This window comes from Pezoporus occidentalis, unplaced genomic scaffold (assembly GCF_034315485.1).
Source record: "Pezoporus occidentalis ecotype Australia unplaced genomic scaffold, CSIRO_AGI_Poc_V1 ctg53, whole genome shotgun sequence".
NCBI lineage: Eukaryota > Metazoa > Chordata > Aves > Psittaciformes > Psittacidae > Pezoporus > Pezoporus occidentalis.
The window spans coordinates 3073009-3097190 of NW_026915866.1; the positions used below are offsets into that span (position 1 = coordinate 3073009).

Genomic DNA, 24182 nt, shown 5'->3' on the forward strand with positions numbered 1-24182 from the left:
TCTGCGCCAAGAGGACTGAAGCGGAGACTGCATGTTATCTCAGTTTCCTTCTGGTTTACTAACATTTCTCTAGCTCTCAGCATGGTCTTGCAGCTCAAAGACAAGCTACCTCCTCTGGCTTCTTCAGGACTATGCCAACATCAGAAAACTGCTGAGAGTAACTTAAGTGTGAACCCCAGAACATGTTAAAACCTTCTTCTCCTTAGGTTTTAGCTGTTAGGTCAGGCACCAATGTGAGGACTGTTATTTCTAACTGATACAACTTGAAATCCTGACTTCCACCATCCTGAAAAGACACTATTTGTTGGCTGTTTTTTTTATTTTTTATAAATTAAATCATTAATAGAGTTGCCTAAGGAAAGAAAGTTTCATGTACCCCACAATAAATTTATGTCTTTGACATCTTCATGGTCAACCTTGATCCCATAATTGTGCTGACTCGCAATCTTAGTTTTCAATCTATAGCTACATGTTACATCTTTGACTTTCAAGGGACTGAGGAGGAGTGCTGGTCCTTCTGTTATTCTTGACCTTTCTTGGGAGGCACAGGGAGGCTATGTTACCCTCTAAAGCTGCAGTGAACCATGTGTTACTGTGCCATCTTTGCTTCCTACTCTACCAGAAGGAAGGAATCATGGTTTTGTAAAGTAATCATTCCTTACTTTCATGTTTGTGGCCTGACATCATTAGTACTGACAGCACAGCTCTGGGAATCATTTGCTTGCTAGATTAACAGTCTCTCTGCTGTCTCGGCATTGATAGGTTGCAAAATGTTTAATGTATTGCTTCATATTAAAAACACATTTCAGCAACAAACCCATTAGTACATTTAAAAATCAAAATAGATGCTCAGAATTCAGAAGTAGTATCAATATAAAATTTTAATGTATTGCTCTTTTATAGCACTTTTCATCTGTAGGTAGCAGTTCTGTATATAATCATTGCTATCTGCATTGCTTGTATAGCTGTACAGAGGCAGAAAGATAACAGTAGTCAAATGAAACCCTGGTCAAGTGTTTAATCCCAGGGGATTGTAGCTATCTCTTAACAGTATTTTATGCTTTATCTTGTTATACTAGGCAGTACCTCTGAAACCAAAGCTAATAAAGAGAAACTGAACATATTGAAGAAAACTAGAAGTGTGCAGTGAGAAAACTTTGTTGAGTGGAAAATATATTGCCTGCTTTTTAAATCTAAATGTGTGGTGATGGTCTAAGTGCAATAACTTTAGCACATTTTACGCATGGCATCTCACATCTGAGTAGTGTTGTTATATATATTTATTGCAGAGCTATAAAGCTATATTTTGACCGAAACAGGAGTTTCAATCTTCAGTCTTTCAAATGTAATAATGTTACTTTATATAGCTGATTCTCTATCTTTTTTATGCTATAAAACATATAAAGCATCTAGCTGGTTCAGGGGCCACTGATGGATACAAATTAATCGTATAAAACAAGTATGAGAGGTGATTTTAAGGAGGATGATGTGTTAAGTATGTTTCCTTCAATTTTTGGATGTTTTGAATGTTATTTTAACTGTAGAAATGCAGCATGCAACATTCATATTTAAGATTTTGCCAGAGGTGAAGTTTTATTTTGATTAATACATATGATATTTAAAATATTGGGTAACCTCCAAATAATTCTTGTTTTTAAATTGGAGGGCTTTCAACAAATGTCAAGTGTTAATCTTAGGCATGCTCTTAAATTCCAATCAGCTAAGAGCATAATTGTTCACTAGAGTGAAGTAAATTACCTTCTTGTACACAGTGGCTTAAATAACTAGTTGGAAGGAAGTTCCAGAATTGGTGGTCCTGCATTCCAAAATGCAAGTAAACGCTCTGTGTTCCAAAATTCACATTACTCACCCTCCCTTTGAAGAGCCAAGGATAACCGTTGTGCCTTAGTATCTAGAGTATTCTCGAAATTAATGGGACTCCTTCTAGTGAGTGCTAGGATTTGAAATTAGGTTGTAGAGGTGACGGCTGTTGACATTTTGAGGAGAATGGAGGAGTGCCATTACATGTGCTACAGTTTAGAGATCTGGGAGATAATTTATCCACTTTGCGATATAGGTTACAATTTTTCTGCAGCCTTGTTTTTTTTGTGTGTGAGTGATTTTTGTGTGCCACATCCTTTAGAAGCAAGCTACATAAATATGTAGGAAAGGGGAAAGTCCCATGGAAACTAACAGTGGACACTGGTGAATATAGGTGGTTTTATATAAGGCCAGATTCCGTGGTATTTAGTTGTAGGTAAAAGATGTCTCCAGAATCACTGTGGCGTAGAAAAAAAATCGGTTTCTCTTTATTTTTAGGTATGTCTAGAAATCTGGTCCGTTTGCAGCTCTCTAAATTTGAAAGGGGTGTGTTGTACTTGACTGGTTCCTAGAATGCCTCTGGCATGACATCTGAAGTAGAGATTGAAAATTTCCCAAGGGAAGATGGAATGTGGGGTTATGAATGTGTTCGCACTATTTAAATAGTCATTAGGCCAGATTTTTCTGGATTCACAGATGCACAACCAGCCTTCCATATTCATGAGCGCTCTTTATCTGCTTTGACAAATGGTGCAATTTGAGAATTGAGCTTTCATCCTTTTGCTTCTATTTAACCAGTTCACCTTGGGTTCAGAAATCCTGAGGCTGATTAATCTAAAGGAATTTCCAGGTGAATTTGGCCATTTACTTTTTATCTTCAGCTTGAGAGTTATCCTGTGAAAATCAGTAATGTGTGTGTTACTCCTGTTTCCTGTGCAGGTTTAGAACATATTGACTTTTTCTGTGGAACAGGTTTTCAAGTTACCTTCCTGCCAACACCTACAGAATTTTACTGTATCCTCTTCTATGTTCATAAAATTTATAGCCTAGATGATCACCTGCTGGAGTGCGGGAAAAGGAGCATGTAGTTCTTTGCTACTGGGAGAGATGAGGCAGAAAAAGATTCACCACTGCAGGTTCCAAATTATTTGTTAAATAAAGCACCATGCTTCCTCTCCTAAAACCCTTAGCAGTATTTCATCAAGGAAAACCAACAGTATTAAAACCCATGCCGTCCCTCAGCATCTGCAATTCTCTTACTAATATTACCAGTTTAGACTATTCACTTTAAAAGGTGCAGTAAATCTACCTGACCACTAAATGGCACTCTTTCCTTTTTTAGTCAAAACCAGAGAAAAGGTGCTGAAATCAAGGTAGAGGGATAATATGTGTATTTTCTTATTATCTAGTCTCCAAATCGCTGGTTGCCAATTAAAAAAAAAAAAGTGACTTATTTATTCATTCTTTGCTTTGCAGTTCTTATGACTTGTAGAATCTGAAGAGACCCAGATTAAGCTGTAGTGGCTTGGGTTTAGATGTTGCATTGGTTTGTAGGTTTGGATCACTGCATTCTGTGAAGAACTTCATGGGTAACACAAAAGAAGAGGAGAAGCAAATTAATTTCTTCGTAAATTAGTTTTGTTTTTTCTTATTTAGTGTTAGGAATTTAAATTACTCCTCATTGGTAAGCTTCCTGATGTGTAATGAGCTTAGAGCATTGCAGGCCTGGATGGAGACCACTTTGCTCTGGCTATTGTGTTTCCAGTACCAGTCTCTCTGCATGATGCTTCATATGGTCCTGTGGTAGCCTGATCTGAAGTTTTTTAGACACATTTTAATATGGGTGCCAAGCACACACATGGTCAATTAACAGACATCTGTGTGTTATGCAGAGTTATGACTTATGCAGAGGGAAATGTTTTCGGAAGAAATTAAAACCATGTACTTTTATATCTATTTTTGTGATACATGATTTGTCTTTCACTCCATTGAGCTCTGTGGGGCTGCAATGTAAACTTCAGTATCGGATTTGACAGTTACAGAAAGGGGAAGATTTAGGTAACTTTCTTAAGGAAAACAACCTCCAAAATACCTCTGTACATGCTAATGTTATTTTTCTTGCCATGATCACTTGTGTAATTAAAAACAGTGGCTTATAGGTTAGGATACCTGAAGCATCTATGTTACACACTTGCTACAAGGGTGACCTTGTCGCAACCAACTTTTGTGACTTCTGTACTTAGGATAGAGGCTTCAGTTCATCAAGTCTGGTCTCCTAGATAACAGTGATTATACTTTGCATAGTTATGCTTGTACTGAACATCAAAATATATGCTTAACTAACACACATCTTTCAGAAAGGTATTGGTCTTAACTTTAAACATGTCTAGAGAGAGCCAGCCACCAAGTGTATGCTTGTTTGTTTGCTGGTTGGTTGGTTGAGTACTTTTTTTCCATGCAGTTCAGTTGCTCTTAAAGCTATGTTTGCCTTCTGTTAATACCTTTTTTTGGGTTTTTCTTTTTTAGAGAGGTCTGAGGGTTTTTTTCCCATACAGTATCACATACAGCATCATGAACACACACCACTCTGGCAGGTTTTTGAGAAGGTGATATAACCAAGTAGAGCCTGACTTCACTGACTTCACAGTCACCAATTCTATGTTTGTACAGGCCAAGGCTTGTGTTGGACATTTTTGCAGAGGCAGCACATTTTGTCGCTTGTTTGCTGTGAACCAAAACAGTATTTCAGAGGTGTACAGATAGTGTGCGTTCTTTTTCTAGGTGCATAATCCTGCATTGGACTCCATTCAAACAGTGCTCAAATCATCCAGTTTAATGGCTCTTCAAGACTGCTAAGCTTGCCTGACCTGCTTGTCATTTTGACCCTGACCCTTTTTGTCAGCTGTAATCTATTTCTTTTTCGATTTATGTGTCTTGAAAGTAAAATATGTTGCCCCCCAAACTGGGTTAGATTTCAAGCCTTAGTGATTATTATTTTTTTTTTTAATTTTTGATCCTATTATAGGAAATGTAAAATAGCATGAATGTAACGATCAGTTGTTTTATTGCTTTTCAGACATATGCATATATTTTACTTGACATATGCTTTATCTGCAGCACAGCAGTCTGTACTACTGAAAATCAATTGAAAAAATTGTGCTTTTATTATGACCATTAATTGAAAGAACTCAGCAGATCACTTATAAACCTGTCACAGCAGTGGCCTCTACTCTTCAGAGTTTTGCATCAGGACCATAACGTTGAACTTTTGGAAGAACCACAGAATGTACCTGTGCCACATGTCAGATCAAATGACATTAGTTTCATTTTGCCTTGAAATATAGTAAATTATATGTAAGAAACACAAAGCATAGCAAAATCTGCAAACTGTGTAAATAGGCAGAATTTTCAAAGTGCAGACACAACAAAGGGACAGGCAGTCATGTTCTGTTTCCCATTTTCTCTGTGGCACAGGAGGCTTTATACCATACTCTGTCTGCAGCTTTCACTGACCTTTCTTGTCATGTAGCTAACTTGTGAACACTATTTCCCTGGTATTGCATGAAAAGCTGTGTGAACAGCCTAGGAAATTCCTTTGCTGGTTGTCTCCTGGTATCCATTTTTTGCTTGCTGATGTAACACACCAGTGAAGAACCTTCGCTTCCCAATCCTGTGAACACAGAAGTGCTCTTCACACACAGGTTTAGCTGATGCCTAGCTGTAGAAGCCCAGAGGGGGAAGGTGTGGTGTATTCTGCCTCATCCCAGGATTTAACCTGCTGTTCCTTAAAGCCTCTCCATTTCTGCTCTTGGTTCGGGGGTATATCAATATATTATTATAATGCTGCTGGCCAGTCCCTTTGCTGCTGGACTGTTGAGTGGTAAGACAGTGGATGATGTTATACCCACTTCCCTCATTTCTCCACTACTTTATGGTTACACCAGAGTAGTCAGATGGAGCAGTAGCCAGCTGTTTGCCTATGTATGCTGCTACATGAGGTTGTTAGGTGGCTGCAGAGACATCCAAATTGAATTTGCTTTCCTGTAGGATCCTATATAACCATGTGGGCCAGGCTGCAGCCTCTACCCCAGGAGAGGTCTGTAATTACTCCAGACAGAATCTGAAGAATAAGGTGGAATTGACTCTCCCCAGTGTAAGTTAATTTTTATTTTCTGAAGAGATTGATTTCATTTGGTATGTAGTGTTGTTAGATTTAGTAAATAATACCAGAAAATTATAAAATTTTGACAATTTTAGCTCTAAGAAAAGCAAACCAAAATCACTTAAGCACTTAGTGATCTTGAAGTTTCTCAAGGGAGATGTGCAAATATTGGAGTTAACTAAGCTTGGGGCAGTTGGGGCAGATGCAATCCCTAAACAAAAACAATGACAGCAAAATTTCCTCAAGAGGATTTTTTTGTTGTTGTTCTTTCAAAAAAGAAGTCCATCACCTTAAGAGAGGCAAAGGTGTGAAATATATTGTTTGTATTTTATAATAAATACAGAAGATGTGTTCCTCAAGAAAAGAGAGGTAGAGCATTTTTATCATGGATTCTCTAATCATGTCAATGTCCGGTGTAAATTTCTAATACACTCTATACAAGTGACTTCTATGGTAGAAAGAATGAGTCAGGAGCAGCTGTGACAAATGTGCTGCTGTAGGGACTGTTCACTGGCTTGCTTGTCACTGAGGACTGATGAAGGCTGTCATTCTGCAGCTGTGAAGACGAACAGCTCTGCTGGCAGCTGTACCTTGTGCTCCTGCTAGTGGTTGCCTGTACAGTTGTAATGGAAAGCCAAATAGCCTTGTACTCGTGCAAAACAATCATCTCACATAATTTTCCTGTTGACCTTATGTTATTAGAAACTGCAAGGAGAGCTGACATTGTGATTTTATTTACTATTTTCTTTTGGGAAACTTGCTTTTGGAGGTTTATCTGTGTATTAATTGTTTAAATTAATTTCATGTGACTACAGCCATTTAATACGAACAGCAATAAATTAATGTTGCTTGCCTGTCAGTCTTTATTTCAGCTAGGCCAAGGATAATAGTTGAAGCCAAGAGATTATACTCCTGGAAATGCTTGCTATTGAGTTTTGACAGTTTTACTTATGGTGAATGACAGTTGAGGATATTGTTGTTAGAGTAGTCATTTCTTCAGGGGCTTGTATTGTGCCTACAGAAATGCCCTGCAGGTCTTTTTATATTCCTCCTTTTAAGATGCCAGTGTCATAGTCACTCTTGTTTCTCTCAAAGGCATCACATAGCTTAAAGAGAAACCCAAATGTGATCAAAATAGAACTAAAACTATTATTCTTCTCTTGGCTAAAAAGGGAACTTGGAGGCAGCCAGCTGTTATACCTGGTGAAATCCCTATCAGAATTTCTTCCATCTTTAGGAAGAGAGAGGTTTTCCTAGTTTCTTGTATCTTATGGCTATTACCAGGGGGTGGTTTTATCTTCCATCTGAAACTGGCAGTTTCAGCAATACCTCTTACATTCTTACTGGAAAAATGGAGGTCTTGGCAGTTCAGTTTTCTTCCATCAGCTGGGACTGTGGTGTTTTTCTTTGTTATTTCCTGGTGAGAGGTCCTGCAGGCAGCCTCATACTTTGTGGTTCCACAGTCAGGAGGACCAAGGGGTCTCAGAGCTCAGGCTTGCATATAGGCCTAGAATGGCAGATTCTAGGTCTGAGTAGAGCAGAGGAGGTCTGGGTGAGCCTCCTTTGCCCCATGAACCTACCTGCAGCTGTTTTCTGTGATAAATTAATTTCACCAGTTATCTTCAGAACCTCTTTGTGAATATACCAATACACTTATTTGTACCATGTGGTGAGTATTACCGTGTATCCTAGACTGAATGATTAAGCCTCCACATTTTCGTCTAATGGATATTCATAGCATTCAATTATGAGACTTCCTGCCATTTGGCAGAATTAGACGTGATTGTTGGGACTCAGATCATTAGTCTTTCATCATAACCTTTCCCTGATTTATACATGTGTTCTTCATTCATGTCCATGTCACAAAACAAGTCACAGACTACAGTGCTAAAAATACAAGTCTGAGACATCACTCTGACTGACAGTGTTCCTAAAAGCTAATGAGAGTTAGTCTAGAAGTCCTAATGTTAACACTAAACCAATGTTTTTTGATATTGAGAAGCAATATATACCTACTGGATTTAGAATATGTTCTTATTTTTAAAGATTTTTTTTTTTCCAGTGTAAAAACCATGTGTAAGCTGCTTGAAACAATATTTGTGTTAAGTAGCTCACTGTGAGTAAGAAAGTATTTTAGGAGTAGCCTCAGACATAAATGGATATACATAGAATATTTATATAACAGTAGTTACAGCTGAAAAACTAATCTACTTCTAAGAATGTAATTATAGCTTCACCTGTTGTTGCCACAGTGATTCATCATTGCAGGAACTGCAGCAATGTGGTTGTTCATGGAGAAGTTAGCAGTGTGGCCAGAGGTACGAAACAGGTCTTATACGGGAACAAATACAAATGCAGATTCTGCAGCTTGTACAAGAGATAACTAGCAAAGCATCTAAAAGAAGTCTATAAAATCCTGAGTGAAAGTGAAGGGGGAATTGTGCATTGTCTTTTCCAGTACTAAAATTGGGAGAATTAAATGAAACCAGCTGGTGAGAAGTTGAAAGTGGGCTAATAGGAATATTCCTTCATCTAAGCTATAGTTTAGCTTTGGAACTCTACCAGGACATTGTGGATGCTATAGTTTCGCTCAAGAATGGAAGTAATTTAACTAATTCACAAAATCCATAATAACCATGAGGGATTAGTGAACATAGGCACAACCGCCTCTGTTTAAGCAGGTCTGCGAGTCATTGTAAGCTGGCTGAGGCTCTTTGAGAAGACTGTCCTTCTCAAGAGAGAGCAAGATAAAGCCATTCTGTCAATACAGTGTACCTGACAGAAAATATGCAAGAAGTGGGTCATCAGTGTTGTTATTATCTAGGTGATCATTTTAGCAATCAGTGTTACCATGTCTGTAGGGTCTTTAGGTGATATGGGCATACATTTCCATTCAGTGTCAATGGTAATGGCAGCATTCCATTAAGCATGACCATTAAAAGAATCAGCATTTGCTGCTTTTTACAGTTTAATTTCTTATACAAAGAGTACAAGTCAGTAGGCCCAAATTTCACACATGGCTATTACTGTAACAGTGGCTTGTGAAAACAAACAAACTTGTGATACAGAAGCAAGATAATCACTGCAGAAATGGTGCAGTGTTAGAAGAATTCCATAGTTCCTGCTATATGCTGCATTATGTACCCTTTACCTTTGGGTGCCAGAGTGAATAGCACAAAGTAGATGTCTGTGCAGCTTTTGTGAATACTACGAAAGAGCCAGGAAACATAAGGACCTGATATCAAGTAATTCATTTGCCCATAATGGGCCTATAATTGCTGCTATTACAAAATTTCTGATTGTGTTTATGCTGTGTTTAAGAATTGGGCCTGTGGTTTTATTGCAGAATCATTACAGCAAATCCTTTGGGGACTGTGAGTGTATAGTCTCATTCTCTTAAGTATTCATTTGGCCAATATCATGAAATGTAGCTGTTTCTAAGGGATAAGAGGCTCTAGAATAACTGTTGAACTAATAATAAAATAGAGATCCATTTAGTTTCATTTTCCCCCTCAAAGACCATCATAAAATCTGAAATCAAGCAGGAAAATTGGGCTTTTTTATTTTTTTATATTATTATTAGTTTTTTTTTTAAATTAGATGAGCAGAAATGGCTTTCATGTGAAGTACCTTGACCTTTTGTGTTTAAAGAGACTGAAAATCTCCTTGGGCTTTAGGGTTTAATAACAAAGTATTGAAAGACTTTGTTATGTTTCTGGGCTTGAGAAAGAGGGTATGGAACTGAAATCATATACTTGAATTTGCTGAAGTGTTTCACGCAGGTGATGTTTGGGGTTCAGGAAGAGACAGGTCTGAACAGTGGTTCCTTTCTGAGCCTGCTGTGTGAACCAAGAATATCAGATTACATGTCTATGTGGTGACGAAGGGATTAGCATGGTGATTAACAGCAGTTCTTACTGGACATACCAGAATTAGTAAACTAGACTTAAAGATCCTCTTTTATAAACTCTTTCTAATGTCAGCAGATTTCCTGGAAAAACAAGCTTGAGTTCTGTGTTCCACATACTCCTTTTTTCTTTGCTCAGCTCTTCACTCCTCTTCAAAAGTAGACTAATCTAAAAAATACATTTGCAGCAGATCCTCTATTCCTGTCTCATTTGAAACAGTTTTGTCCTGTGTTTCCCTTATCTGAAGAACCTGCATGTGGCTTGCAGCTCTTGTCCTTTTCAGGGAGCCTCAGAGGGTGCCTCATTTCTTAAGCTTCATCTTGGTGGAAATGTGTTTAGGAAACTAACAAAATGTAAGTTTGCACTGGAAGTTGGTGCTCTGGAGTAATGAAAAGGTTGTCTTCTGGCTTTCGGTAGTAAAAGGAATATGTGATTGGATACTTTGGGTCCAGACATTGTTCCAAATGCATCAGTCCCCTGTCTCCTACAGTGGCATTTGATGGATACTTCAGGGGAAAGCATTTAGTGCCTTCCTTGCTCCTGGCTGGTTGCCTGGGTTGTTTTTTCTTTACCAAAGCAGAAGGGGTTTTGGTGTAAAACAGCAGCTGTTTCCAGATTTCATCTGTCTCTTGAATAATGGGAGCTGATTATTTTAAACTTTGCAGGCACAAATGTAAATACTTTGAATTGTCAGAAGTACCCAGCTTTTTAAAATTCAGAAGTACTCCACTGTTTTCATCTCCTTTTGTCATGAATCCCTTATGCTTCATTGCACACTGCATATGAACATTTCCCTTCTGTTTTCTCTTAGCAGGTAGTACTTGGTGATAATTTCATGGAACCATCACTTGAATCTTGTGTCAAGGGAGACTTTATTTTTTTGATAATGAGTGGTAATGACCAGATTTTCTCTCTCCATTAAAAAAAAAAAATAAAAAAAAATCAAAAAAGCGGTGTACAATTAACAATGTTTGAAATAGACGCTGTAAATTACACCCCTAGAGCTTAAGCATCTTTTTATTCTCCAGAGGGATACATTCTATTCAGTAGCAGTTTTACTGGCCTACTATTTAGGGAATTAAGGTTTTTTTCCACTGGTTGGTTCAAAGTAGAAGGAAAGTGCTTAATTTGTCGTTCTCATTGTTCTTAAAAGAAACAGCAAAGGGGAAAAATTTAAAAAAAGCTAATGTTTTTCTTCTCCAGATGTAGAGATCTGTTTTGATAGTGAATGATGTTCTGGGACTGGTTAAACCGACTAGGGCAAATCCAAGCCAGCACTCCTAGTGATTAATATATGGGGTACTTTTAAAGCACTTGGCAATGGAAGAAAACAAACAGTACGCATCATTAAAGTGTAAATTGAAGAATCCGGGGAGAAATTATGCAACTTCAAAAGCAGTACAAATCTGTCATAATAGTGTTATGTGAAGTTAAACTGTTTGTTTTCTCCTTCTGTAGTTTCCTTTATATGACTTGTAGTTAGTATATAGTGTGCTTTATTTCATGCAGAAAATTATGTTCCTTTAATGGTAATACATAATAAAGATATTCCTGCACTTGCATTACTTCACTACAGTTACTGGCTGGTTCATCTAATGGTTGAATTGTGAATAAAGGAGATGCAATGGTACTGAAAAAAAAGAAATCTCACATGCAAATTACTTATTTTTTCAGGAGGTATTCAGTGTATAATACATTCTGAGATACTAAATAATGGTCTCTTAAAGAAATTTCTGCAGGTGGTATAAAAAATTAGCTGATTGTTTTCTTTGATGTTGATACCTTGTACAATTTTTTTCTGTGCTTCCAGAGATACATGGTAGCAAGTGTGGTAATGAACCTCTATGTACAATTTGTACTTAATGTTTGTGTGCCATTGTAAAAATGTAGCAGATGGGAAGTTTTCTTACTGGTTTCTTCATTGGAGCAGTGGATATTGTGTAAGGCTTTCAATGCTGCCTCCTGTAAGATCTCCATAGGCAAGCTGTTGATGTATGGGCTGGGTGAGCAGAGTGAGGTGGATTGAAAACTGGCTGAATGGCTGGACCCAGAGGCTGGTGAGCATGGAATTAGCTTGCACACTCATGTCAGGAATAATGTGATAGACATTTTTACAGACACCAACTCAGATGATTGGAAATTCTGTTTTTCTCTATTTTCCTTAACAATTCATGTGACAAAGTTAAATTTATAAAGTTTTTGCTGGTTGTTAAAGTGCAAGTTGGACATGGGGAGTTTTATGGTTGAAAGAGGTAATCCCTTAGTGTAATTGTTTGCTATTCTGAATTTTGTAGTATTTTGAGGATCAAATAAATTTGGATTAATGAAGACTATGATCCGCAGACATCACTAATGGGCTTTCTGGGGGTTAATATAAGCCACTTGTAGATAAAAAATGAAGGTGTAGAAAAGAAACTACCTTTAAGAGAAGTTTGAAATGTAAAATAAAAGCCATCTCCTTAATTAAAACAGTGCCCATCACCATCAATGTTAAAGTTGAGAGTCCACATTCAAGTACATTCTCATTATTTTAATGCAAGTTATGAACAGATAATAAGAGAATACACTCCAGTAGGTGAAAATTACTTGCTGCCATGTTGTTGCTATTTAATGACATTTGAGTTAATTATACTGTCCCATAATGACTTATGACTATATGCAAAGAGACTTGAGATAAAAGGAGGAACTGTAGTGGTTTTCAAAAGCCAGACCAAAGAGTATCACTGTCTAGGATGGGAGGATAAAAAATTCTGTGAGCTCAGATCACTGGATGACCATTGGGTTTATCTTCAGCTGTAAATTAGGGGATTATACAATGCCCGTATAGCATTAATTATTAAACAAAAGCAATTTCAGTTTTATTACTTCATGAAATTTCTGTAAAGGGTAGGAGACTAGCAGTGTTGTGTTACTTGTGATTTCCTATTTTATCTTTCTTTGTAATTACCCTGACGGACAGTGACTGATCTAGGGAGAATCCTACCCTGTGATGCTTCCATAGTCACCAGGCCTTTTCTGAGTTCTAAAGTAACAACTAGATATTCAAGTGGTACCATAAGTGGGATGGGGAGGAGAATCAACTAAAGGGTAAAACACATGGGTTGAAATAAGTACAGTTTAATAATTGAAATAAAGTAAAATTTTGTTATAATCATAATGATGCAAAGGCAAAGAGAAAGGAATAAAATTCAAGAAAGAAGTGATGGACAATGCAGTTGCTCACTGTCTGCTGACTGATTCCACCCAGTCCTCAACCGTCTTATGACCCAAGTCCCCCAGTTTATATTACTGGGCATGATGTGCTGTGTTATGGAATACTGCTCTGGCTAGTGTGGGTCAGAGGTCTTGTCTCTGTTCCCTCTGGGTTTCTTGTGCCCCTCCTTACTGGCAGAGCATGAGAGGCTTAAAAATCCTTGATCAGGGTAAGTGCTACTGAGCAACAACTAAAAACATTGGTGTGTTATCATCATTGTTCTCAGACTAAAGCTGAAATGCAGCACTGCACCAGCTAGTAGGAAGACACTTGTCTCTATCCCAGGCCAAACCAGGGCACGCCCTTTGACAGACCTATCTTTTTATAATACTTTGGCTGCAAATCAAGAGTCAAATAGACATAAATGTTATTATCTGTGCATTTTCAGTTAATGGTTGTAGTGAGAAACTATTTTGTACGTTACTTGGTGCCCACCAAAAAGCACTTTGCTACTAGATGGTGTGCTGCTTACATGTAACACAGTAAGATGTAAAATAAAAATCACATAAAGTTCTTTTTTTTTTCTTTTTTAGTCTCTCTAATTCAATGTATTTTGTATTAGCTTTCATCTTAATTTGTTATGCATGGAGCTGTAATGTATATCCTACTTGCATACCTGTAGGCAATATAGCATGCTCTCTTTGGGTGTGACTGTGTTTTGGAGCTGGGTGTCTATAATAGTGACAAAGTTTTGAGTAATGTTGATTCAAAAAAAAAATGAAGTTAAGGTTTTAGTACTGGTCATCTTATGTGTCTTAGTCACTTAGCACAACATGCATGTTAATATTTTAATTACCAGCAAAAACAATGCTGCAGAACATTAAATGTAATTACAAGTACTCCACAAAAAGATTTTCTTCCTGCTAGAATGTACCTGTGCTCTGCTATTTGTGCTCCTTGCTGAATAGCTCAGAATTGCTCTGAAAACAAAAAGACCTTTGCACTTTTCCAAACTTTGTCTAAACATCTAATGCTACTCTGACTTGTTTTTTAAATCTACTCAATAGCTACCTTAAAGCACCAGTTACCATTCCAGGATATTCATCAGGCATGCAGTATATCTTGTTGATGTGCATTGAATTCATGCTGAATGTAATTTGAGTGCTGAGGTTAAAATAGTACAGTTAGTTGTTCTTGACCCAGTCAAGGCAAGATGGATGAAGTTTTATTCCAGTTTTGCTCCTCTTATAAGAGGAGCATAGGCTGTGCAAAAGGTACATCTTCTGTGGGCAATGTGGAGGCACATGATTGTGGGGTGGAAGGTAGGAAAGTCTTCAGAAAAAAGTTTTCTATTGATAAGTAAATGTGAAAGTTCAATATTCTCAACTGTCACAATCACAATAAATATATGTGCTTGTAAAGTAGGTTCTTTCTGGTTTTGAATTGCTGAGAGCTTGTTTTGATTATCCTTGTTTTACAGGATGCTACATCTATGTTATTGGCTGTGTATGTGCATGTGTACACTATAAAGCAGTTCTCTTATGTTATACATATAAAATATCATGTGACTTTCTACTTAAAAGATAGGTCACCACATTTCTTCTTATTTATATTTGAAATATACCATAAATGTGTAAGAAGCTGCTGTGCTTTGTTCAGCTCTTAATTCCAGCTTTTATTTGGCTCATAAAGGTACCCCTTGGTTATAAAGGAAATCTATACCTTCAAAATCTGTAAGAGTGGTGACTGCTAAGTGCTAAATTACTAGTGACCCTTGCAATTTAGAATTTAGAATAGATACAACTTTTAAGAAATATAGTTGTCAGGGACTTTTGGGTATTCATTTATTAGTGCTTAGTGAGTCAGATGCTCAGCTAAAATACACGATCATTCTTCTAGCTCTGAACATTGTCTAAGTCATCATCCGGCACAGTAATACATAGATAATTTATGTTAACAGAAGTCATGAATCAATATATCATATATCACTCCTAGGCCATTTGGATTTGGTTTTTTTAGATTAAAGTGGGATGTAATGGTTAAAGACAAAAAAATCACTAATCATGTTTTCTCAAGTCTATTTTCTTACAAAATCTGAAATTTTTGAGGTAGTTTTGTCTGAAAACCATAAGGCTCAGACACACTGATGGGCTCAAGCACATTGACATCAGATCAGGTAAAACTTCAGGAAATGTGAAAACCAACAAAATTTACATTGCAGGTGACCACAGTAAAGTCTGATTAATCTTTTGTATTTTTGTTTTATCACAGTATGACTTGATTATTCTTTAGGCATTTAGAATACAAACTGAGTTCGCTCTTTAACACTGAAACTTTTTTATCATTGCAGTTTGCCGGGAAGACTCATACCAGTCGATAGTCTCATGTGCTGCTGTTGTACTTACCCCTGTAGAGCCAGCAGTGGATACAAGGAAAAAAGAACAGACAATAATGCCTGATGTGTCTAAAAAGTGAGTTATTCTAATAACATTATCTTTTACAAGTGCAGTCTAAACACTAGTCCAGATTCTTTCTTGTGGATATGCATATAAACCTCCTTTCTCTTTCATCAGTGGTTGCACAGGCATTTCCAAAAGCAGAAATGAGGCTAGGCTGCTTCTTTTGTTCAGTAGCCTACCTTTTTTCCCAAGCCTTTGGTACTGAGGTACATAGAGGGAATTTGCATTTGTACTCTGATAAATTGACTTTTTAACAGGCATAAGATTCTGTTTATTATTAGCAAGGTTAAGATGATTCTTTTTATTTAAATAGTCCTTTCATTCTTGCATAGTTTTTCTAGTCAGTAGTTGCTTTTTAGAAAGAATGGAATTCCGAAATGCTCTGCTCATCTGAGATGTTTCAGTATTTTTCAGTGACTATTTTACTCCTGTGATATGAGATTTGATGGCATCTTCAGAAGTGTGGTAGTGGTCTTCCAAGGAAATGATACTTAATTAAATAGACTGTAATTTGGTATCTTGCATTAGGTGAGAACCATGACTACAGCATGCACAGTAACATTTGTCTTGTAACACCAGGAAGGATGGTTGTTTCTTAAGAGTTGAATTCTTGGAGAATGAAAGGAACTTTTTTACATTAAACAAAAAAACCCCATAATGATAGTACTTTATCACAACACAAACTTGAGGTCTCTGCATTTTAAAGTGTGGAAGGTAATTAAGACATAACAATGACATCATTATTGGCCTTACCATTTATGTTTAGTTTTTGCTTCTCTGCGTATATGCAAATTTAGCTTTGAACTTGTCTATAAAGTCCTGGCTTGCATACCTATTACTGTAAGAAAATGAGAATGTCTCCTTAATCCTCCCCAACTCCCCCCAAAAAAACAACCCAGCAAACAAAAAACAAACTCTCAACACCAAAAAACCAAAGCAAACCCCATGGATGGATTATCTTAGATTAGATATGCTTTTGGTACAGATCTATGGCTTAAATCTGTATTTGACTATGGTGTTTTTTTCAATATGGTGATAAACCCATTTAGTCTACCTGTACTTAAAATTTAACACAGTACATTGCCTATCATCTGGGTATTATTACAGTGACTTAGTGTTTGAAATACTGTCAGCATCTAATTGTTTCAAAGTTTCTGTCAGATGGCTCTCTGAATGCTAAAGGACTGGAAAGGCAATGGGCTGTGAAATACTGTGCTGAAATCCAGAGTAATTTCTGTGGTTCAAACAGCATAGCACACTTACACTTTCTCTAGCACTAAAAGGCAAACCTGAATTGTTTGATTGGATTTTTCCTTTACTATCAGCAGTTTCAGCATTTCATAATCCTTTATGAATTCAAGGTAAGGAAACTCCTGTATCTGTTTAGCATGTGCTTGAAAGCTGAATGATGCCATCTCCTAGAGGTTTTTTTCCTTCACCTTATTGGTAATAGCAAGTATATTAACCTGCTTTCTGCTGTGCTTGTTTTTTAAATTTTTTTCTTTGCATCTTGACAAGTGAGATCTAAGCATATAGACTTAAATAATGCTTGTCTTACGCACATAGAGGTCTCAGAAACGTGCTTTAACCTTTGCTACTCTTCCAATTTTCACATCTAAAAATGAGACTCATGGCTCTGGAATTGTTATGAAATGAAACAAGCTTGTGCTTAAACAGATTAAATATATTAAAACCTCTTCACATGAAACAGAATTTAGTATCTTTAAACCAACATTTCTTACCAGCGTAGTGGAAATTTCCAGCAAGATGTTTCTGCTTAAACTTTTGCATGTTGCTAGAACATCAGTAGAGTTAATATTGTAGAAACCTTCAAACTAATTGGAGGGGTGTGAAAGCATACAGCACCAAGAAAATCTCAAGCATTGTGAAACATCATCATACCTTTCACTTCTCTCATTTCACCCTGTGTTTTCTACATTTGTTTTAATGGAATCAAAACAGATCCCAGTTCTTTTATCTAAATATCACAGAAACATAGAATAGTTAGGGTTGGAAAGGCCCTTAAGATCATCTAGTTTCCACCCCCCTGCCATGGGCAGGGACACCTTATGCTAAACCATGTCACCCAAGGCTCTGTCCAGCCTGGCCTTGAACACTGCCAGGGATGGAGCATTCACAACCTCCCTGGGCAACCCATTCCAGTGCCTCACCACCCTGACAGTAAAAAACTTCTTCCTTATATCTAACCTGAACTTCCCCTGTTTAACTTGTTAGCCCTTGTCCTATCACTACAGTCTCTAATGAAGAGTCCCTCTCCAGCATCCCTATAGCCCCCTTCAGATACTGGAAGGCTGCTATGAGGTCTCCACACAGCCTTCTCTTTTCCAGGCTGAACAGCCCCAACTTCCTCAGCCTGTCTTCATACAGGAGGTGCTCCAGTCCCCTGGTCATCCTCATGGCCCTTCTCTGGACTTGTTCCAACAGTTCCATGTCCTTTTTACATTGAGGACACCAGAACTGCACACAATACTGCAAGTGAGGTCTCACAAGAGCAGAGTAGAGGGGCAGGATCACCTCCTTCAACCTGCTGGTCACACTCCTTTTGATGCAGCCCAGGATATGGTTGGCTTTCTGGGCTGCAAGTGCACACTGCAGCCAGCTCATGTTCATTTTCTCATTAACCAACACCCCCAAGTCCTTCTCCGCAGGGCTGCTCTGAATCTCTTCTCTGCCCAACCTGTAGCTGTGCCTGGGATTGCTCCAACCCACATGTAGGACCTTGTCCTTGTCATGGTTAAACTTCATGAGGTTGGCATCAGCCCACCTCACAAGCATGTTGAGGTCCCTCTGGATGGCATTCCTTCCCTCCAGCATATCAACCAAACCACACAGCTTGGTGTCATTGGCAAACTTGCTGAGGGCGCACTCAATCCCACTGTCCATGTCAGTGATAAAGATGTTGAACAAGACCGGTCCCAACACCGATCCCTGAGGGACACCACTCGTTACTGGTCTCCAGCCGGACATTGAGCCCTTGACCACAACCCTTTGTGTGCGGCCATACAGCCAGTTCTTTATCCACCGAGTGGTCCATCCATCAAATTGATGTCTCTCCAATTTAGAGACAAGGATGTTGTGTGGGACAGTGTCGAACGCTTTACACAAGTCCAGGCAGATGACATCAACTGCTCTACCCCTGTCCATCAGTTCTGTGGCCCCATCATAGAAGGTCACCAGATAGGTCAGGCAGGACTTACCCTTAGTGAATCCTTGCTGGCTGTCACCAGCCATCTTGCTGTTTTTTAACAAGGCCTTAGTGTGCCTTCCAGGAGAATGTGCTCCAAGATTTTGCCAGGCACAGAGGTGAGACTGACTGCTCTGTAATTCCCCGAGTCATCCATTTTCCCCTTCTTGAAGATGGGGGTTTTATTACGCTTTTTCCAGTTGTCAGGAGCTTCACCTGACTGCCATGATTTTTCAGATATGAGGGACAGATATCCAGTTTCATCTGTCTAGAATGTAAACAGCAAGCAAGATGAAGCCCTTGACATGTCCTGATTTCCATTGACCTGAGTGCAGAGTCCATGTATGGGCTGATCTTCACAGGTGAATTATAGTTATTGGTATTTGTAATTATCTCTCTGAAAAATAACATCAGTGCCTTTTTTTGCTTATCTTTGTCTACCTGAATGGTTTTGACTTACATGTCCCAAAGCTGAGCATACCAAAGAGGGCTGAACAGTGGCCAGCCATTGAGGTCTCATAAAGAGAAGTTGCTGCCTTCAGGTCTTCAGACAGAGCATGTTTAATATAACTAATGGTTTCTAAAATTACATAAGGAAGCAATGTGCAATCCAAACCAGATAAAATACAAATTAATGATAATAAGATGTTAAACAGTCATAAATAACTAAAAATGTTTATATTGTAAACCACAGTGGAATTATATTCATGATCTTCAGGACACAAAAAGCTGTGAAGCCTGGTTGGTGGTGAGGGAAAGCTTTGAATGTGAATTTGATAATATTTGACTAATGATGTTATTTTGTTTTGGAAAGAAACTGTTTAGTGGCTTTAAATAATGTACTGTATTTGCTTAATATAATTTTGTTATAAGCAGCAAGGAATTGTGCCAGAAGTGGTAGCAGCAAAGCTTAACAACTCTTTGAAGTGTTAGTGATTAGATGTTATCAGAATTGGAGAAATAAAAGGCCAATTTTTTCTCCTGTATGTTTTCTTGGAAGCTAAATACTTTTCATCAGGAAACAATTCTTAGTGATATCTAGGTAATTGCTAAGTCTTGTGTGCTTGTGCACTGAGGAAAATCTATATCAGTCATTCATCAGGAATGTACTTGGCTGACTTGTGTGATAGCAGCAAAATAAGCAGCGAACGCTCTGGCCAAGCAAACATAATATATTTAGCAGCCTGGGAGTGACATCCCCATCATAAGAAGCATGAAGGAACCTATTTGGTGAAGCTATAGCACCTTCAAGAGAAAGATGAAATCCTTGCTTGGTGCTCTGGTCATTTTTCTATAGTGTCTTGAAGGCTGGTAAAGTACAAAACAGGTTTGCTGCTCTTCTGTAAGTATGCATTTTGGAATGGAGGAACTTGTTTTATAGGAGAACAAGACTTGTTTTCTGCACTTGGCAAAGCACTGTGATTCTAAATGTAGTGATTCTATGAAAGCATGCTTTCGGCGGCAAGAGCAAGAGCACCCCTTTGTAGCTTTTGTCCTTTGCACAACAGACTGTGATGCAGAGAAATACATAGTCTGAATGTCAGTATCAGGTCAGGAGCAAAAACAAGAAATGTGAGCTCTACCTCCACTTTTTCTAGGATGTTGTGTTAACTTTGTTATATTTTGTAGAAATATAGGACTTAACATGATGCTGTCTTAACAGTTCAAGTTATAAAGGCCTCTTTCTGTTGCTGTACTGATAAATCAGTTGTTCTCAAAGGTGCTCAGATGCTAAACCAATTTGAACATTTTGAGCAATGTATTCTGCTTGCATAGACCTAATTTTAGTTCTTCCTATCTGATTTCAAATATAAATTAATTAGCTGCCAGGACAGAGCAATTATATGAGGAATCCTCCTTTTCCTTTCAAGTTCTTTACAAGGAAGCATGGGAAAGGAAGCATGGGAAAGGAGACATAGTCCAGGGAGCTGGATGTTATGCTTTGAAACAACTTTGCTTCAGGTTCTCTAGTCAAATAATCAGCTGAAAGCTCAGACTACAAAAGGCATTGTGGAAAAAGAACTTTCTCAGAAACACGTCTCTGAGCAGACAATGTTCTGCTGCTGTGTGATGTTGATATGAAAACACTGAAAACCATTCATGTGCTACTAGTGCTTGGAAGAAATATAGTGAATTCAGATGCATAATTTTTAATTTATGTGATGTAAAATTAGTCAGGTGCCTAGGTACTTCATCTGATTGTTATCTTTGGATCTGACTGCCCTGCAGTTCAGACTAATGGTGGCAACATGCAGCCCTCTGAGCTGGCCAATTTAAAGCTGGTTTGTGCATTTCTACTGCAGCTGCCATCATGTTTCTGACTTTGATTATTTTATTTTAAGGTATTATTTGCCTCTTAATCGTTTTTGGAGAGCTACAGAGCATGTTATGTCATGAAGCAGACATAGTAATTTGGCAACTGTTTTCCATGTCAGAAATATTTTCCTGAGCTTTAAGGGAGATTTCCAGATGGAGATCCTAGGTAAAAGATATGACAATGGATAATGATTTTAAACTAAAACAGGGTAATTCAGACTAGATAGAAGGAAGAAATTTTTTATGATGATGGTGGTGAAACACTGGAACAGGTTGCCCAGGAATGTGGTAGGCAACCCATACCTAGAAACATTCAAGGTCAGGTTGAACAGAGTTGTGAGCAAACAGACCTAGTAGAAGATGTCTCATCAGGATGTTTAGACTAGGTGATCTTTAAAGGTCCCTTCCAACACAATGATTCTAAATACTACAGCTTTTACAGTTGTTCAGACTTTTAAGAATTGAACCGGATTTTGTGCTGAAAAATGCATGAATGCACCTATGTAATGAGGCTTTTCAACATTCTGACTGTGCCAACACTGTTCAAATTGTACCTTGCAACTGTGCTTACCTGAGCAAGATTCTTATGCATGACCTCAAATATATCAGAAGGCTCCTTGGAGTCACAGTGACTAGCCTGCGTGCTTACTGATGGGAAACAGGGTGGTAAGTGGGAGTATTATAGCTTTAATGCCATTCTGTACTGCACTTACTGTTTAGTACAGATACTCAGTTTGGCATCCAGGAAGGTGTTGGTGCATATATATCCTGTATTTGCTAGCTGCAGTGCGTATATTCCAAAATTTAGGATTTTTTTTTTCTTTTTTAAACTCTGACATCTTCAAGTTGTAAAAATGTACTTGATACATCTGAAGACACTGGTTGTCCTTCTAGACTCTTGCAGACTTGCCTAATTCCATTGAAAAGGAATTAAAGCCAAGCTGATTAGGTATGTTACTTTTCACTTATTTCAGTTGCAGATTTTCTTCTATCTCTCTCCCTCTTTTTTTTTTCTTTTTTTCTTTTTCCTGTATTTTGATAAATCTCAGTGAAGAAATCAGATTTTTTTTTTTTTTCCCTTGGGGCAAGAGTGGTGGTGTTTTACGTCTTTGATTTTTAATTCTCCTTAGTGGTGACATGAAGCATGGTCTCTAATACAGCCAGGTTGTCAGGCAGTGGTACCTCACTGCAAGAACTGTATCTGCTTTGACAGTCTATTCAACAAAACATGTTTTGATAATGTGAAAAATGAAGGCTTTTCAGACTCATTTGGATAGCCTGATAAAAGATGATTGAGTTGTTTCAAGTTTCCTGAATAATTGGCATGATACACTATGAAAACGCGTGTCACTCTCTGGGTAATAGGGAGAGTAGACAGATGCCCAGCATTGCTCTGGAATGACTTTGGTTTGAAAGCTGTGGTTCCAGCCTAACTGAAAAGACACATCAGCTGAATTACGGAGTACTTCCCACCATAACATTTTAGTGATAGATAAGAGGTTAGTGAGGTAGAATTTATATCCATTTCTTTAAATCAGGTACTTTGAGTAAATAGAAGCAATATGCTTATGCTGTCAGTGGTCAAATGCACCATTAAAATTTCTTCTTGGACTAGTATGAATCATATATGTTTCTGCAGGGGCCAAGTACATTTCCATAATTGCTCGACACACATGAGTCCTGGAGGTCATCCTCAGGGAACAGCTAGGCCTGAGTCTCCTGAGGGCGCAGCCAGAACAGTGGGGCATGCACATGTAGGTTCAGGTCCTGCACTTGCCCTCCACAGGCTAAGTCCTCTGCTTCGTTGCACCATGTCTGCTCCCAGCACTCCTGAGGAGCACAGCTGTGCCTCCTGGCCTGCTCATGCTCCTTGTGGGACCCCACGGCCCTCCTCCTTTATGGTCCTTTGCTAATGGGTGTGTGGCTCTTTCTCTGTGTAGATTTAGGGATGGCTAAACCATACTGATGTATCTTATGTGATAGGAGATTCTGGTGTGTTGTCCCAATCTGTGGAGTTTAGACATGAGTACTGCCCGTCTCTCAATGAACAGGACAAATGCAGTTTTTACTGGTGGGGGACGTGACTTACCTTTTTTGTGACATGACACCTGAAAAGCCTGGAAACCAAACTAAAAGTCTTTGGGAAGGTAATTTCCAAAATACAGTAGGATGTTTGATTTGCTTTAGACCTTAGTGAACTAATGGGTTTTCCATGTTAGATATGCCTATACTTAACTAGGGTATATAAAAGTCTTCTGAAGAAACATGGCATGAACCGAATATGTCTTAGTAATAGATGTCAGTTTCCTTTGATAAAGTTGCACTTGATAAAACAAAGATGGCTTTATGTTTGAAATATATTTTCTGCTTAGTTTTTGAATCTTTATTCTTTGTATTTGCAAGGATAGCCTATAAAACATAACTGGCTATCTCTAAAAAGACTTAATAAATGGCAAAGAATTAATAAATGCGCTAAACATAATCAGGGTAACAACAAATTAGCTCTTTGTTTAAAAGCCACTAGTAAGCTTTTACATTTGATAAAAAGCTCATTTTTGATTATTCTGATTCCCTGTCCCTCTGCAATCAAATGGAGAAAAAACAGACTGTAGCCCATGGCCATAGCAATTCCATGGTTTCTTTGTACATCCTGTATTGCTTTTTTCATGTAATAGAAAAATGAGTTATTTCATGTCTTCTCTGAAATGGGAACCATTTCAGAAAATAGGAAAAAAATAGTATTTACAATTCTTTATTGTTTGCTGTCCCCTAACCCTAACGAGTTGAAACTCCTACTTGACATTGTGTGTCTAAGCTACTCGAATTGGTAACCTATTTCTGCTTGCTTTGAGGTAAAACAAAACAGTAAACCAGACTGATGTTTCTATTTTTTTTTCCTTATGCCCACTTTGAAAATTAGAATGATTTTGCACAAACAATTGTAAAATAACAGTTGTTTACCCTTGAAAGTGAATATGGAAGAAACTTTCTATCTGTTTATAGAACCGGGGTGTCATCAGTTCTCATGTTCCTTCTCAGTCATGGCAAGCAGCAATTTATAGGGAAGATTGACAGGAAAACAATCTGCATAAATGTTTTAAATATCTTGGGCAATTGT

At 38.0% G+C, this 24182-nt stretch overlaps 1 protein-coding gene across 5 annotated transcripts in view; it reads left to right on the forward strand.

The window, feature by feature from the left end:
- The window catches only part of CCSER1 (coiled-coil serine rich protein 1), a 709606-nt gene that overhangs the window by 171196 nt on the left and 514228 nt on the right, over nucleotides 1-24182 (forward strand). For all 5 annotated transcript variants that reach the window (XM_062637609.1, XM_062637611.1, XM_062637613.1 and 2 more), the window contains exon 6: nucleotides 15435-15555. In XM_062637609.1, the coding sequence (XP_062493593.1) occupies nucleotides 15435-15555 (121 nt within the window). The remainder of the gene's footprint in view (nucleotides 1-15434; nucleotides 15556-24182) is intronic.